The sequence below is a fragment of the Nicotiana tomentosiformis genome, chromosome 12 (assembly GCF_000390325.3).
Source record: "Nicotiana tomentosiformis chromosome 12, ASM39032v3, whole genome shotgun sequence".
Taxonomy (NCBI): domain Eukaryota; kingdom Viridiplantae; phylum Streptophyta; class Magnoliopsida; order Solanales; family Solanaceae; genus Nicotiana; species Nicotiana tomentosiformis.
The window spans coordinates 31,950,768-31,965,008 of NC_090823.1; the positions used below are offsets into that span (position 1 = coordinate 31,950,768).

Below are 14,241 nucleotides of genomic sequence, written 5' to 3' on the forward strand. Positions count from 1 at the left end.
TCAATCTCCCAAAGACAAAAAGTTACCTTCATTGTATTCGCCAGATTCTCTGTTTAACTTGGGTAGCACATATTTAAGCAGCTTGAAAGCCATCCTTCATAAACCCTGTACAGAATTTACAATCTGCAGCTACTAACTTGATCAATTATTCTCTCTTATTTATAGCTGGGTTGTGTAATTCGTGTATGGAGTGTGGAGGTCGATAATGTCTGTATCCACTATGATAATTTATATTATATTGACCATTAATTAAAAAATCTATACAATAAATCAATTCATTCTTAATCACCTTTTTTTAAATTTTTTAAAATCACTACTTGATAAATTCATGGCTTATTATCATGCTGTCATTATTCTTTCTTTTTTCATTGCAGCTTGATGAAAATTTGGAGCAGTGGCCACATTTAAACGAACTTGTGCAATGCTACAGAACCGACTGGGTAAAAGATGAGAACAAGTATGGTCACTATGAAAGCGTCAGCCCAGCTTCATTTCAGAATCAGATATATGAGGGTCCTGATACTGATATTGAAACAGGTAAGTTACTACTGGGATAGCTCTTTTCTGAGTATGTCAAGATTAAGGGCATTCACATTCTGATATATCTGTGTATATTCACAAGTAGATTTGTCATCTGGTGAAGGGGTGCTGACTTGAACAGAGAAGTCATGTCACATTTCATGTGCATCTATCTGTGTGTATTCACAAGTAGATTTGTTCAACCATCTGGTGAAGGGGTGCTGACTTGAACAGAGAAGTCATGTCACATTTCATGTGCATCTATCAACTGTTTTTTCAAGCAGGACTTCTTCATGCTCCTCATTCATCATTCCTAAAGGATCTTGTGATTCCATGCATTCCAAAGCTCTTAGTTCATCTCTTCCAAAATAAACATCTTAGTGGTGCAAATGGTGTAAAATTGTCCACTAGTCCTTTTGTGTCATCTTATCTTAAAAAGAATACTCCCTTTCTGTTGTCCTATCCAGAATATAAGTAAACACCTAAAAAGTATTTTGATTCTTTCCCACCTTGCAAACTTATGAGAATTGTTTCTCATACAACTGGTCTAGTAAACAGCTTTCCCATGGGTTTGGTCTTTAAAGTTCCTTTCTCACATTTTTGCTTTTACTAAGAGAATTGTTGTCATGCCTCTTCTTAAATTCGGCATGGTAGGATCTACTAGAGATTATACTTACTGTTGGGTTGTGCTTTGAGCTATTTACATCCTTCTGATTAGCTGAAAGTAAAACATCTGAAAATGTAGTTACAGCCCAACAGTGTGCTTTCTGCAATTTTATCACCTTTCTTTTTACTAATGTTTATATGGTGAATTGTCTTCAGAGATGCATCTTGCAAATGCTAGGCGACCTAAGATTGAGGATTCAATTGATGATGAAATCCCCAGCACTTCTGGGACACAACTCTCTGAAGCTAATTTCTCTGACCTCTCAAATGCCAAAGTCTCTAAGGTTGTTTCCTGTTACACAAATGCAGGCCTTTATAAAGATAGCCTTTCCTTTAAAAGTGACTCAAATCATTAATTTGCAGCATTTTGGTGAATCCCCCCTACCGACTTATGAACCAGTTTTTGACTGGGAAAATGAAAGGTCACTAATATTTGGGCAAAGGATTCCAGAAGCTCATATGTCCCAGTATACGAGGTTTTAATTCATTTAACATTCGTTTGGTCCTCCCGCTCCCTGAAATCTTTCTTATCAATTTTATGGCTGTGGTTATAGTGGTCTGAAGATTGCCGTGAAAGTCCTATCATTGTCATTTCAAGCTGAACTTGTTGGTGAGCTTATATTGTTGAATACTGGTCTTGATTATTAAAACGATGTTTCTGCTTAAGATTTCTCTATTCATTTGAGCCTTTGAGATGCCAGCACTCCGTATCTGAGTTTCAGATTTTTTTTTGTAGAGCCGTTTTATGGCACAATTTGTTTATATAATAGGGAGCGAAGAGAAAAACTTTCAGAGGATTTTATTTTCCATATATTGCCTACTGAAATGCAAGAAGTAAGCTGCTTCTGTTTTGCTTTTCTTTTTCTTGGTTTTCATTTTTTCGTTCCATTAGTTTCTTTTGATGCTAGCGTGTTGTAATATCTGCTTATTGTGATGCCATCCCCAGGCAAGCAGTTCCTGTGAACGGCGTTGTATTTTTCATCTTGATGCTCCATCAGCATCTATTTGTCTGCTAATCCAACTAGAAAAGCCTGCAACTGAAGAAGGTGGAGTGTCTCCTTCTGTTTATTCACGAAAGGAACCAGTAAGCTTGAGCTCTTCTTGCAACACCTAAGCTAAGGATTGCTTCATTTCAATACATTATTCGGTTTAAATGATCTGGGGACACAGACACGAAAGCTTTACTTTGACGATCTTAAGAATTTATCTTTATCTTTTTTGCGGTTACACTTATTTAGCTTTTCATACATGGTTGATGAACATTTAGGAGTTAGAGTTTGGGGGAATCCTATATTAGCCTGAAAAAGTGAAGATCTTCTGTCTACGTCCTGCCATTTTGGTCTTCTTTTTTTCCCTTACAATCTGAAAGAGAATAACTGTACTAGACTTAAGGTATATGGTATTAGATATGAACTAACTGCAGCCAACTAGATAACTTTTATGCCAAAATCTTCTAAAACAGAAGTTTTAGGTGAGTTTGACAAGAGTCAAGAAATTAAACTGGTTTTTTAAATTAGTATAGGTTATCTTTTAAGAGATCTCTTTGCAATTAACAGGTTTGCTTATCATCTCTATTTACACCTTTTCCATCTTCGTGGTACCAAACAGAAGGGCTTTCTTCTGTTTTTAGTTTAGTTACAGACAACAACTCTGCCTTAGTTTGCAACAAGTTGGGTCGGCTATATGAATCCTCACTGTCCATGATTCTCCATTTAAGTTCATCTCAGGCTGGCATTGTGCAGAATTAAATTAGTTTAGTTACAGAATGTCCCTCAAATTTGATTTATCCTTTCTGTTTTTAGTTTAATTACAGAATGTGCCTCAAGTTTGATGTTATCCGTTTTATAACTACCCTATAAGCCGCATGTGGGTTTTCACTTTAAAAATGTTGAATTGTCAGTCTAGCAACATTAATAGCACTTCTAGTCTGTCTGTAGTGTCTCCTAGGAGAGGAATTGCTGGCATCCCTTTTATCTTCTGCGAGAAGTAAATCTTTACCTACTTTCTTGCATTTGTTTTATGGTGATTGGTAAATTTGTTACTTTGCCAGCTTTTTTACCAAGTACAGCTTAAGATATGCTTTTCCTGAGGTTTACCTATGCTAGTTTCTTCTGCACCCCGAAGAGCGTATCTTTACTGTCTTGTTGCAAATGTTGTTTTGCATACACTAATGTCCTCCAGCTTGTTTGTGAGTTCATACATTTCGCCTATATGCACTCATCTTGCATGTAATAAGATGGATATTTTCTCTTTTCATTGAATATTTCTACCTTTAAATAGGTTCATCTGACAGAGAGAGAGAAACAGAAGCTACAAGTGTGGTCGCGGATCATGCCTTATAAGGAGTCCTTTGCCTGGGCCATCATTCCACTCTTTGACAGTAACATTACTTCTGTTGCTGGCTCTGCTTCTCCCAGCAGTCCTCTTGCTCCAAGCGTTTCAGCTTCAAGTTCTCAAGAGGGTATCACTGACCCAGTTTCAAAAATTACAGCTGATGGAAAGCTTGGTTATTCAAATGGGAACTCTATTGTGGTTGAAGTGTCAAACTTAAATAAAGTCAAAGAAGGATACACCGAGGAATCACTCCAGGTTAATTTCATTCTTCATTTGTTATCTTTTTGATTCCTATTCACTTATTTGCTCAAAGAATAAAATAGTGGTTTCTGATTCTATCTGACTTCAATTTTACCATTAATTTAGTCTTCTTTAGTATGTACAGTATGTTGATCCTTCTCCTTTTAATTACATGATGTAGTGACATAAATCTTGTTTTTTTGGGAACAAGATAACTTGTATATTATTAACAATGAAAGCAGTCCTTAGCACAAAGACTGTGCTAAGAGGAACCCGAGTTACAGGACCCCAAAAAAGAACAAAAACTTAGTCCTGTGCTAGTTACAAAGGCCCCAAGATGTCAACCACTGAATCTACATCTTCTACTAGTGCTTCTTTGCACCAAAAATGAAACAAAAATATACAATTCATAATGATATTCTGTTCAGAGTTGACTATCCCTTCAAAGCATCTTAAGTTCCTCTCGTTCCAAATTATCCACCAAATGAATGCAGGGATCGTGTTCCCCCAAGTCTTGTTCCTCGGTAAATTGGCTGGATCGTTCCAACATGCTAGCATATCTGCAGTTGTCCTGGGCATTGCCCAGTGACATAAATCTTGTTCTCACTAATGTCCTTGTGTGTTGAAAATTTGTAATTGATGAATTCAGTCTTTCGGCGCATTTGCATGAATACTACTAACCAAAAACTATTTGTGCATGAACAGTGCAATAATTATCTTGTTTCAGTTGGTAGAGTTTCAATATTTGTGCTAATAAGTTTGCTCAATCTAAATACCTTTCTATTTTCTCCTCTGTTTCGTACTTGCCCGTATTGCCTCATGAATTGGGACATATTTGATTCCTACTTATGTAGATGTGTAATTCCTTCTTTTGAAAAGTCATGTTGTGTAAGCATTTCCGCCAATGTGGATTATTCTGTCATTAGGAAAATACTTCTTTGTCGAAGAAAAAAGGATGTTTTGAAAGGAATTCTGAAATGTATTTTGGATAAGGTCAAGAGGCTGAAGTTAAGGCACATCCTTCTCCCTGTGTTGTTCATACTTGCCACGAAAGCACTTAGTTTGATGATGGATAAAGCTGTTAGGGGAGGCTACGCCAGGGGTTACACAGCAGGGAATACTAATTGCTCCTAAGTTCGTTTTCCTGCCCTGCAGAGGGGTGTGAAATGTTGTTATCAACTTTGCTTATTCCCTATCTGTGCATGGTCTGGCTGTAATTGATAAAATGCTATAATTTGTTAAAGAGGGAAATATACTTAAAGTTCACCACCACTGAGCCTTTTTGAAGAATTTAATTTTACACCCATCCCTGAGCATGAGGTTGTTCTCCTGTTACCCAATTGAAGTCAAAAGCTAATTTAAACGTAGCTATTCAGGATCACTTGTGTCAATTGATATCTGATTTGCTTAAATTTCAGGATCCAAAGCGAAAGGTTCATAAACCCGTAAAAGGTGTCTTGAAATTGGAAATCGAAAAGCTGCCAGCTAGCTCTGCTGAAGTTGAAAATACTTTGGAGAGTGGGAGTCTGACTTATGATTCTCTTGATCATGGAGACCATTTGACTGATTCGGCTTCTATGAAACGCCCTACTAATGGTTCCTTTTCTAAGTCTAAATCCTTTGAGATGAAAGAGCTTGTTCGGAATGGTTCAATTGCTCACGAAAATGTGGAAAATACTGCTGATGATGTAAGTATCATCTCTCAAATCAATGTTTTCTCTGTCTTTTTTCAACTTTTGTATTGTATGGAATGTTTAACTGGCATGTTCCAGTGGTAGGTTGTTTCAGATTCGTATGTTTTTTCTGTTCAGCTTCTATGATCTAAACTGTTATATTGAAGCCTCGACCTTCTGCCCAATGACCGGGTACATCTTTATCTGAAGATGATACTATGATTATCTAAGATTGGGTACTAAAGTAAATCTTCTGCTCCAATAATGTGCCCAAAACAACGTTCAGTTTATTGCAAGGGCTAAACTGCTGAGCAAGATGATTTTTACAAATCCTGCGATATAATTTACTTTGCTTGGTGGTTCTTGCCTTTATCTGCTTGTTCAATGAGATTTGATTCATTTCCCTTCACTGATTCAGAATAATTATGTTCGAGTGTACAGTTTGAAGCTTTTGACTTCCGCACGACGACAAGAAATGAACCTTTCTTGCAGCTCTTTCACTGCTTATATGCCTACCCCTTGACTGTTAGTATGAGTCGGAAAAGAAACATGTTTATACGTGTTGAACTGAGAAAAGACGACACAGACATTCGGAAACCACCTCTAGAGGTATGTATTTGTGTTTTCAGAGCAGTTTATCTTGTAAATTCCATGTGGTTGGATACCTATCTAATTGTATATCATTAGGCTATGCATCCAAGGGAACCAGGTGTACCACTTCAGAAATGGTCACACACACAAGTTGCTGTTGGGGCAAGGGTTGCCAGCTACCATGACGAGATCAAAATTTCTTTGCCTGCTATTTGGACACCATTGCATCACCTTTTGTTTACTTTCTATCATGTTGATCTTCAAACAAAACTTGAAGCCCCAAAGCCGGTAAGTTTGATGTTTATTGGCTTTTGAGGGACGCACCATCTTGATTTGTATCCCCTGTTCTTGTGACAATTAAACTGACAGTTTTAGTCTTCTTCTTCTCACGAGGCGTGTGTTGGTGTGTGCGTGTCCACCTATTAGAATTGGTGCACAGCTTCATGGCAGACTCCTTATAAGTTGCTCTTTTCTTTGTTTACTTATGCCAGGTGGTAATTGGATACGCTTCACTTCCATTGTCCACACATGCGCAGTATGTTTTTCTATTCTTTGACTAAAGTGTCATTGTCATTTCTCTTTAACTTTAATATCCATGTTTTTCTAGTTGGATCTTTTTTTCCCCTTCATGTTAATACCTTATTTACAATATTCTCTTTGAGCTTTGCTCTCAATGTGCTGTCGCTATGAAGAAAATCTTTTGTAATGGCAATAAGGACATAGTTTTCCAGTGAAGGGTTTAGGAAAAATCTGTAGGATTTTGTATGTGTCTGCATTTATTTTGGATACTAGTTAATAATCCACTTCAGTTGAGCTGTTATTAGCTTGACCATCTTTTCCATGACCTTCAGCCATATGTAAAAACCCCGACTAGTAATATGATGAAGTAATAATCTCTGCCCTGACTCCGGCAAAAGAGCAGCGTAAAAGTGTGGAATTTGCCATCTTGGTAACATGTGTTTGTAACTGGCAATTAATGTTCAAAGCATAATTGATGTAAATATGTGTTATTAGGAGATGGATAAGCTTTGCCTGCCAAAGAAACTACAAATAGAATTGAGAAACTGAGAGCATTAAGGTAAGAAAATAGCAGCTTTTTTTGGGTTGGGTAAAGATAAGCTTCTCGTGCGAAATAAACCGAAGACAAAGCTAATGGAACTTTAGAAATTTTGAATGAAGATAATTCATATCATGAGCTTCACCTGAAAATGTCTGAACATTTGAAATCGGTTTACTTATAGTTGGAGAGAGCTGCAAAGTCATTTTCTCTTCATCAATTTTGGGTGATATATAGTTGGCAAATTATGGAAACTGTACGGTTATGTATGATCAAAATCTAACGGGCAATAAGAGGACATACATTCCCTCACTTCTTTAATTTCTTATAGCAGGATTTAGCAAAAGGAAGATTAAGTAAAATTGAGGTAATGTGAAAGCAGATAGGATGGACTACAATTGATATGGTTTATTGGGCATTAGAATCTCAACTCATTTCTCACTTGGTAAACATTTAACATTTTTAGAGCCCCTTTGATTTAGGTAAATGAAAGTAGCTTTCAAGTACTAAGTGCTGAAATACACATTTCAAGTGTTGGTGCTTACGAATAAGTAGTTACATTTTTGGATGAGATTGCTAAAAGCAAAGTAATCAGTTGATGTGTTTAGAAATAATGTTTTGATCAATTTATAAATTTTATTAACAATGGGCAACTAAATACCCGAATAGTTTCCTTTTCAATCTTCTCTTTGTCGGATAGCGTTTCGTCCGTGGTGGGAAATTCTGAGATGTTTGGAGTTGAGTGGGTGATGCCGGGCATGGTGAAAGAAGCAATGTTTAGCTGAGAAGAAAAGAAGCAAGGCTTGGGATGTTGCTTCTCTAGCACTTCTGCGGACCATATGGATATGGTGAGAGAGAAAGCTTTTGATGGAGTAGAGAAGGATTTTGTCCACTTGAGGAATAGCCTCCTCTCGCTTATTACTTTTTGGAGCACCCATGAGATTTCTATATATGTATAGAAGATTGAGTGTCTTTTGTAGAAAATCATTTCTTTTTCTGAGGTTTTCTACTTTTTTGGTATATTTCTTGTATACAGGCTTGTTTGCCCTTGTTTAATATAATTCTAATTACTTGATAGAAAAAAAATACCCGTATACAAGAAGTATTCCAAAAAGTAGAGAACCTTACAAAACTTCCTATCTTACCCTTAATAAAATGGTTTATAACAATACAAATGTCTATGACTTTTTTTAGACCACAAGTTTTAGAAGTTTTTCTTTCTTAAATTCATACCCAGTCAAACTTTGTCACATAAAATGGATGGAGGGTGTATGATGTTTTGCTTGCATACGTTAGTCAAATTATTACTCTCTCCGTTCCAGTTTATGCGGTACACTTTTCTTTTCAGTCTGTCACATAAAAAATGCCATACTTCCTTATTTAGAAACGATTTTGAATTAACCTTGCCATTTTACCGTTAACGTGGTGATTTATAGCCTCTAAAATGTCTATAGCTTATTTTAGACCACAAGTTTCAAAAGTTTTTCTTTCTTAAACCCGTGTCCAGTAAAACACCACTACATAAATTGGGATGAGGGATTAATATGTTATTTGAATAAATAATTTATAAAATAAGCTGGTCTAATAATTTTGGAACTTAAATGAATTGAGACATAAATTTATTTATATTTGAATCAATTAAAAATCTTTCAACAATTTGCTCATTTTTAGTAGTAACAATTTTAAAGGCATTTTAGTCATTTTAACCCACATCAACTTGCTCATTATCAGTTTTGGCACTTCTATACCAACATAGCCTTCTTCGTAAAATCAACGCTAACACTTAAAAAGTGTTTTTAAAGACTTGGTGTCTAAAAGCTACTTTCATTTTGCTAAGCTAAACCAGTTTTTATTGCTTTTGGCCAATCCAAAGGAAGTCATTCTCCTAAAGACTTACTCAATCTAATAAGGGCATTCAAGAAGGACCTACAGGAAAATGGACATGCATATTTGGTCTTGACTCTTGAGGAGCTGGCATTGCAGAGGAGAGTATTCAAGACTAGTATGGAGCGCATGATGGAGCATGGAGGACTGCGGGAATTAGCTTGCTATATGGAGGGGGAGGTATAGGATAAATTTTATAAAAACATTAACCTAAAGGCAGGGAATGGTGCCCTGATCGACTTCTAGAATCATATGTGGCCCAATTCTGAAACTCCCCGACAATTTTTAGCATCTCCTCACAGCAAATATCAAGTGTCATAAAGATGATGAAACGGGAGTGAGCAGGACTTAGATTTAGTAGAAATTTATAAGATTGAGAAACTGAAGAATTCAGAATCTTCCTTATCAAAAGAATTTCAAGGTGTTCTTCAACTACTGCACAAAAAGAGAATTTCCAGCTGCGATGATGATACCTGGAAATTGGAAGGACAAATGGTGGTTTATTGTAAAGTCATTCCATCACATACTTCATGAAGAGAGAGAACATAGATTCCCCACCCCGGAACAATATTATTTCCAACAGCACCCATGGAAACCTTTTTTTTTCCTTTTCTTTTTTGTGGTCCTGTTGGCAGCAAGGACAACCTTAGTCCTGAGAGCATGAGGAAGTGGAACATCATTTGTGTCAGTCCATGCTTCATGTTTAAAAGGAAAGATGTGAATCATGTACTGCTTCATTGCATTGTAGTGCATCGAATGTGGACTTCAATTTGGACCTCATCATGAAGCGGGGATGCTAAGAACAGTTTAAGGGTTACTTCACAGTTTGGTTTTCAAAAGGAAAAGGAAAAGAGCCACAGTATGATACATTGACCCTTTGGCACTTAATGCAGACAACCTAAAGAGAAAGAAACTGGCGTGCTTTTTAAGGCGTAAAATTTAGCTTCATACAGATTAAAGAATATTTAAATTTTTGGAATGCATTTCAGGTCCCAATTGACGTGGATGACTGATGTAGAGTGTGATATTTGCTTAAGATTCTTTACTTTATATGCTACAGTCTTCTCCTTCTAGCATACATCTTCGCCCTATAAGTAAAAAGGAGGTGGTTGCTCAGAAGAGGAACTTTCATCCAAGAACTTTCACTAGTTGGTCTGCTTATTGTTGTTGTTTGTAAAGCTTTGGGAAGGGAAATTAAATCTCTATCTTTCCTTGCCAATGTATATTCTCTTGAGAAGTATGCAATTTTTAACGTGCTGGGGTTTAATACAGGTTCAGATCTGAGATTTCCTTGCCAATCATGAAAGAATTAGTTCCTCATTATCTTCAAGATAGTGCCAAGGTTTGTTTCAAATCATGTTTGCCATTGTTAACCTTCCATCCCTACCCTTCATTTTTTAGTTGTGCTTGACGTATGAACTGATTTGTTTATCTTTGAGTTGGGAGCATATTTCATTGTTCAACTTTTGATATCATTTTTTTTCTGGGAGTTCAATTTCGTTTGTCCTTCATGGCTGGTGGTTTGTATCTGCATTAAAGGGCTAGGGCAACTCTTCACTGTTCAAGATTGACATCTTCTGTTTACCTACCAAAAAAGAATAAAAAAGATTGACATCTTCTCTAGTTGAATGTACCAAGTTGTTACTTTTACGTGAAACAGTTCCTTATAGCTTTTTCACGAAAATTAGTTTTTTCTGGTATACCGAGGAAAGCCCTGCATTTAAGGTATATACAAAAATTAAAGAGCCCTACAAAACATGATACTTTACGTAGAGCATCCAATGATCGAACAATATAATGCTTATCACAAAGCTCAACAACCTTCGACAATGAGCTCTTTCCAATTCCAAGCCTTTATCTTTCGATAATCTGCTGTCGTTGTGACAGTGAGTGAGACCTAGCCTGGGTTTTTCCTTGGTTTTCTTTCATAATTTTTCAAGTAAATGCCATATCCTGAATCATTGCTTTTTTCAGCAAAGATGATATCAGAACTGCTACTCTTTTTCTGCTGCTAGCCGTAGATAATTGTTTTGTCCTAAGGCAGCTTCCATCCGTTGATTAGTTTTCATGCTACATTGGCCATTTGTCCAAGTCCCATTGGATTTCACACTTTTGGTTTGTTATTTTTTTTGTTAATTTTTTGTTTGTTTTTGTTTTTGACAGGTAATAGATATGATTGTTTTGATGATATCATAATTTCTTTATGTTTTCTTTCTTGCAGGAGAGGCTGGATTACTTGGAAGATGGCAAGAATATATTCAAGCTTCGTTTACGACTATGTTCATCATTGTACCCAGTTAGTGAACGCATTAGGGATTTTTTCCTTGAGTATGATAGGCACACTCTTCGGACAAGCCCCCCTTGGGGATCTGAGCTTCTTGAGGTAACTAAACTAATGCTGTCATTGACCATTCTATGTTTTTCCCTGAGGTAGTTATCCCATTCTTAAGGTATTGTGCAAATATTTGCACGTTGTTTTCCTTCTTTTTTTTGTTAATTTGTTTGAAAAGTTAACTGAAAAAGACTGAAGTTTCGAACTTTACAATTATCCAGGCACTAGCTTAGTGCCAGCCTGCCAGGCTTCTAAGTTTATGCTATAACACACCATTTTACCTTTTAAATAACACTGAAACTTATAAATCAATGGAGAATGTTGAAATAGATAGTGTGGAACCTATCTTCTTTTTTATGAGAAAGGTAACAAATGTTATAAATATCATCAGCAGAAGGTGCTGTGTGCCATATCTTAAATTCAAAAAGCAAAAACAGTATATTCTTAATTCTTCTTACAAGGATTCTAAAACCTCTAAAATAGACTTTGATTCGTCCGTAAATTTCTCTTTGCAACAAAAGTGAAATAGAAGAAAACAATTCATCTTAAATCTTTTTTTTTTAAAAAAAAGGTAACAACAATTCATCTTAATCTTCTGCTTAAAACTATATCTATCCTCTATATTTTAACTTCTTTCCTTCCAAATACTCAACCATATGCATGCAGGGATTACTTTCCATCTATTCTTCTGTCTGACACATCTGGCAAACTGTTCCAGCATGCCAATAGCTCTCTAGTCAATGTTGGCATTGTCCATTTAATGCCTTTCACGTTTAGAAAATTCTGCCAAAATTGATCGGTGATTTCACAATGCAAAACCAATTGGCTGTTGCTTTCTGCCTCCTTCCCACCAGAACATCTTGAACAAAAGCTGAATCCCCCTTCTCTTCAAATTTTCTTGGCTCAGACAAGCTTCTTTTGTTGCCAGCAAAACAAAACAAGCCACCTTGTATGGAATTTTGACTTTCCATATGTGTTTCCAAGGCCACAAATTAGCCTGTTGGCCAGTATGAATCAAAACATCATATGAGGATTTGACTATGGAGACTCGCTCGTCGTGTTTCAGCCAGACAAGCTTGTCCTCTTGATCATCATTAGTGCCTTTGAATCGCTCCAGGGCACTAAAAGATTAGCAACTCTTTTGATATCCCAATCATATAACAATCTTCTGAAGTTCAGATTCGAACCCTGTTGACCCCATATTTCATTTATTGTTGCATCTTGCTGACTATGTCTGGAAAAGGTACTAAAGGGTTTGTCCTAATCAGTTATCTTTGCAGAATGCTGTTCTTCCATTCTCCACTTCAATGCTGACATTTCGTTGAAAGAAGGCCCTAAACCTCTGATGGTTCTCCATACACTTGTACCATATGATGTGATTACCCTTCCTGAAACCCATTGCATTTCATTCCCATACTTCTCACTGATCACACTCCTCGATAGAGCTTGTCCCTTCAGACCATACCTCCATATCCATTTTATAAGTAAACTTGAATTGTGCTGTTTTGAGTTTCCTATGCCTAGGCCCCTTCTGTTTTGCTGATGGTTGGTGTGTTCCATTTCACTACATGAAAGCACCTTTTTTCTCTATTTCCTTTCCATATGAAGTTCCTTCTCAAAAGCATCAATCTTCTTTCAATTTTACTGTTATGGAAAACAGAGACATCATATATGTTGGTGCTGAGTCAAGTACTGACTAAAATCAATTCCCCCCCTCCCAGGATAAATACTTGCTTTTCCATTGAGCCAGTCTCTTTTCACATCTTCCAAATACCCCATTCGATATTTCCAGAGACTTGTTCCTTGATCCCAAAGGCATCCCCAAATAATTTGCTGGAAGAGATCCTGTTCGCACCAAAATATCCCAGCTAGCAGGTTAATTTTTTCACTTCAGCTACTGGAATTTATTGACTCTTTCTCCAATTCACATGTAGTCCAGACAGCTTCAAACACACTGAGGATGAGTCTTAAATGCTTAAGCTGTTGAGACTTAGCATCACAGAAAACCAAAAGTCATTAGCATTTAAAGGATGAGTGATCTCCAGGCTGCACTCCTCATTACTCGACACTTTAAACCCCCTAATCCACCCCCTCATATTTGCAGTTTTCAACATGCTGTTTAATCTTTCCATAACTATAATGAATAGAAAAGGTGATAGGGGATCACCTCGTCTCCAAACCCCTAAATGATAGAATGAAGTTCTCTGGTGACTCATTGATCAGAATTGAATACCTAACTGTGATGATACAGAAAAAAATCGATCAGACTGATTTCCTACCAAATCCCTTATCCTTCAAAACTTCGAGTAAGTACCTGCATTTTACATGGTCATATCTCATATGCCTTCTCTATATCTAATTTGCAGAGAATCCCTAGCTTTGTTTTTCTTTAGTTCTCGAGTCCACACACTCATTAGATATCAAAACTGCATCATTTCATGCATGCATTTAATAAAAGCCATTTGATGGGTGTTTACCAGTCCACTTTTTTGGGTCTCTCAGCTAGTAGTCTAGATGATCTTACACACACTACCTATCAAGCTGATAGGTCTGAAATCTCTCAATGCCTATGGCCCATTCTTTTTTAGGAATTAAAGCTCGCAACATTCCCTCAATTGAAAATTCTGCCAGGTCAACATGATGCCTTCCTTGAGAATTGCCCGACCAGAGTCAAAGAAACCCATAGTGTATAGTCCGGGAGCTTTGTCAATTACACATATTTTGTTGCAGTCCAGTACCTCTTGTTCTTCAAAGGGTCTCTGCAACCACTGTTCTTCTTCTTAAGTAACTCGTGGACAATTCTGTTATTGAACTCTGGTCTCCAGTCTTCAGTTTCATCATATAGCTTATGGTAGAAAGTTAGAGTTTCTCTTTTGATACTCCCAGAATCTTCCTCTGTCACCCAATTGACATCAGGCTTGTCTACTGTATTGTTTCTCCTGTGC

General features: G+C 36.8%; 1 protein-coding gene across 3 annotated transcripts in view; it reads left to right on the forward strand.

Moving 5' to 3' along the window:
* LOC104110727 (guanine nucleotide exchange factor SPIKE 1) overlaps nucleotides 1–14,241 on the forward strand; it is a 56,687-nt gene that overhangs the window by 6,492 nt on the left and 35,954 nt on the right. For all 3 annotated transcript variants that reach the window (XM_009620264.4, XM_009620265.4, XM_018775796.3), the window contains exons 3-15: nucleotides 375–537; nucleotides 1,342–1,469; nucleotides 1,549–1,661; nucleotides 1,740–1,795; nucleotides 1,922–2,019; nucleotides 2,132–2,269; nucleotides 3,466–3,774; nucleotides 5,178–5,447; nucleotides 5,874–6,041; nucleotides 6,120–6,311; nucleotides 6,515–6,558; nucleotides 10,237–10,306; nucleotides 11,186–11,347. In XM_009620264.4, coding sequence (XP_009618559.1) covers nucleotides 375–537; nucleotides 1,342–1,469; nucleotides 1,549–1,661; nucleotides 1,740–1,795; nucleotides 1,922–2,019; nucleotides 2,132–2,269; nucleotides 3,466–3,774; nucleotides 5,178–5,447; nucleotides 5,874–6,041; nucleotides 6,120–6,311; nucleotides 6,515–6,558; nucleotides 10,237–10,306; nucleotides 11,186–11,347 — 1,911 coding nt within the window. The remainder of the gene's footprint in view (nucleotides 1–374; nucleotides 538–1,341; nucleotides 1,470–1,548; nucleotides 1,662–1,739; nucleotides 1,796–1,921; nucleotides 2,020–2,131; nucleotides 2,270–3,465; nucleotides 3,775–5,177; nucleotides 5,448–5,873; nucleotides 6,042–6,119; nucleotides 6,312–6,514; nucleotides 6,559–10,236; nucleotides 10,307–11,185; nucleotides 11,348–14,241) is intronic.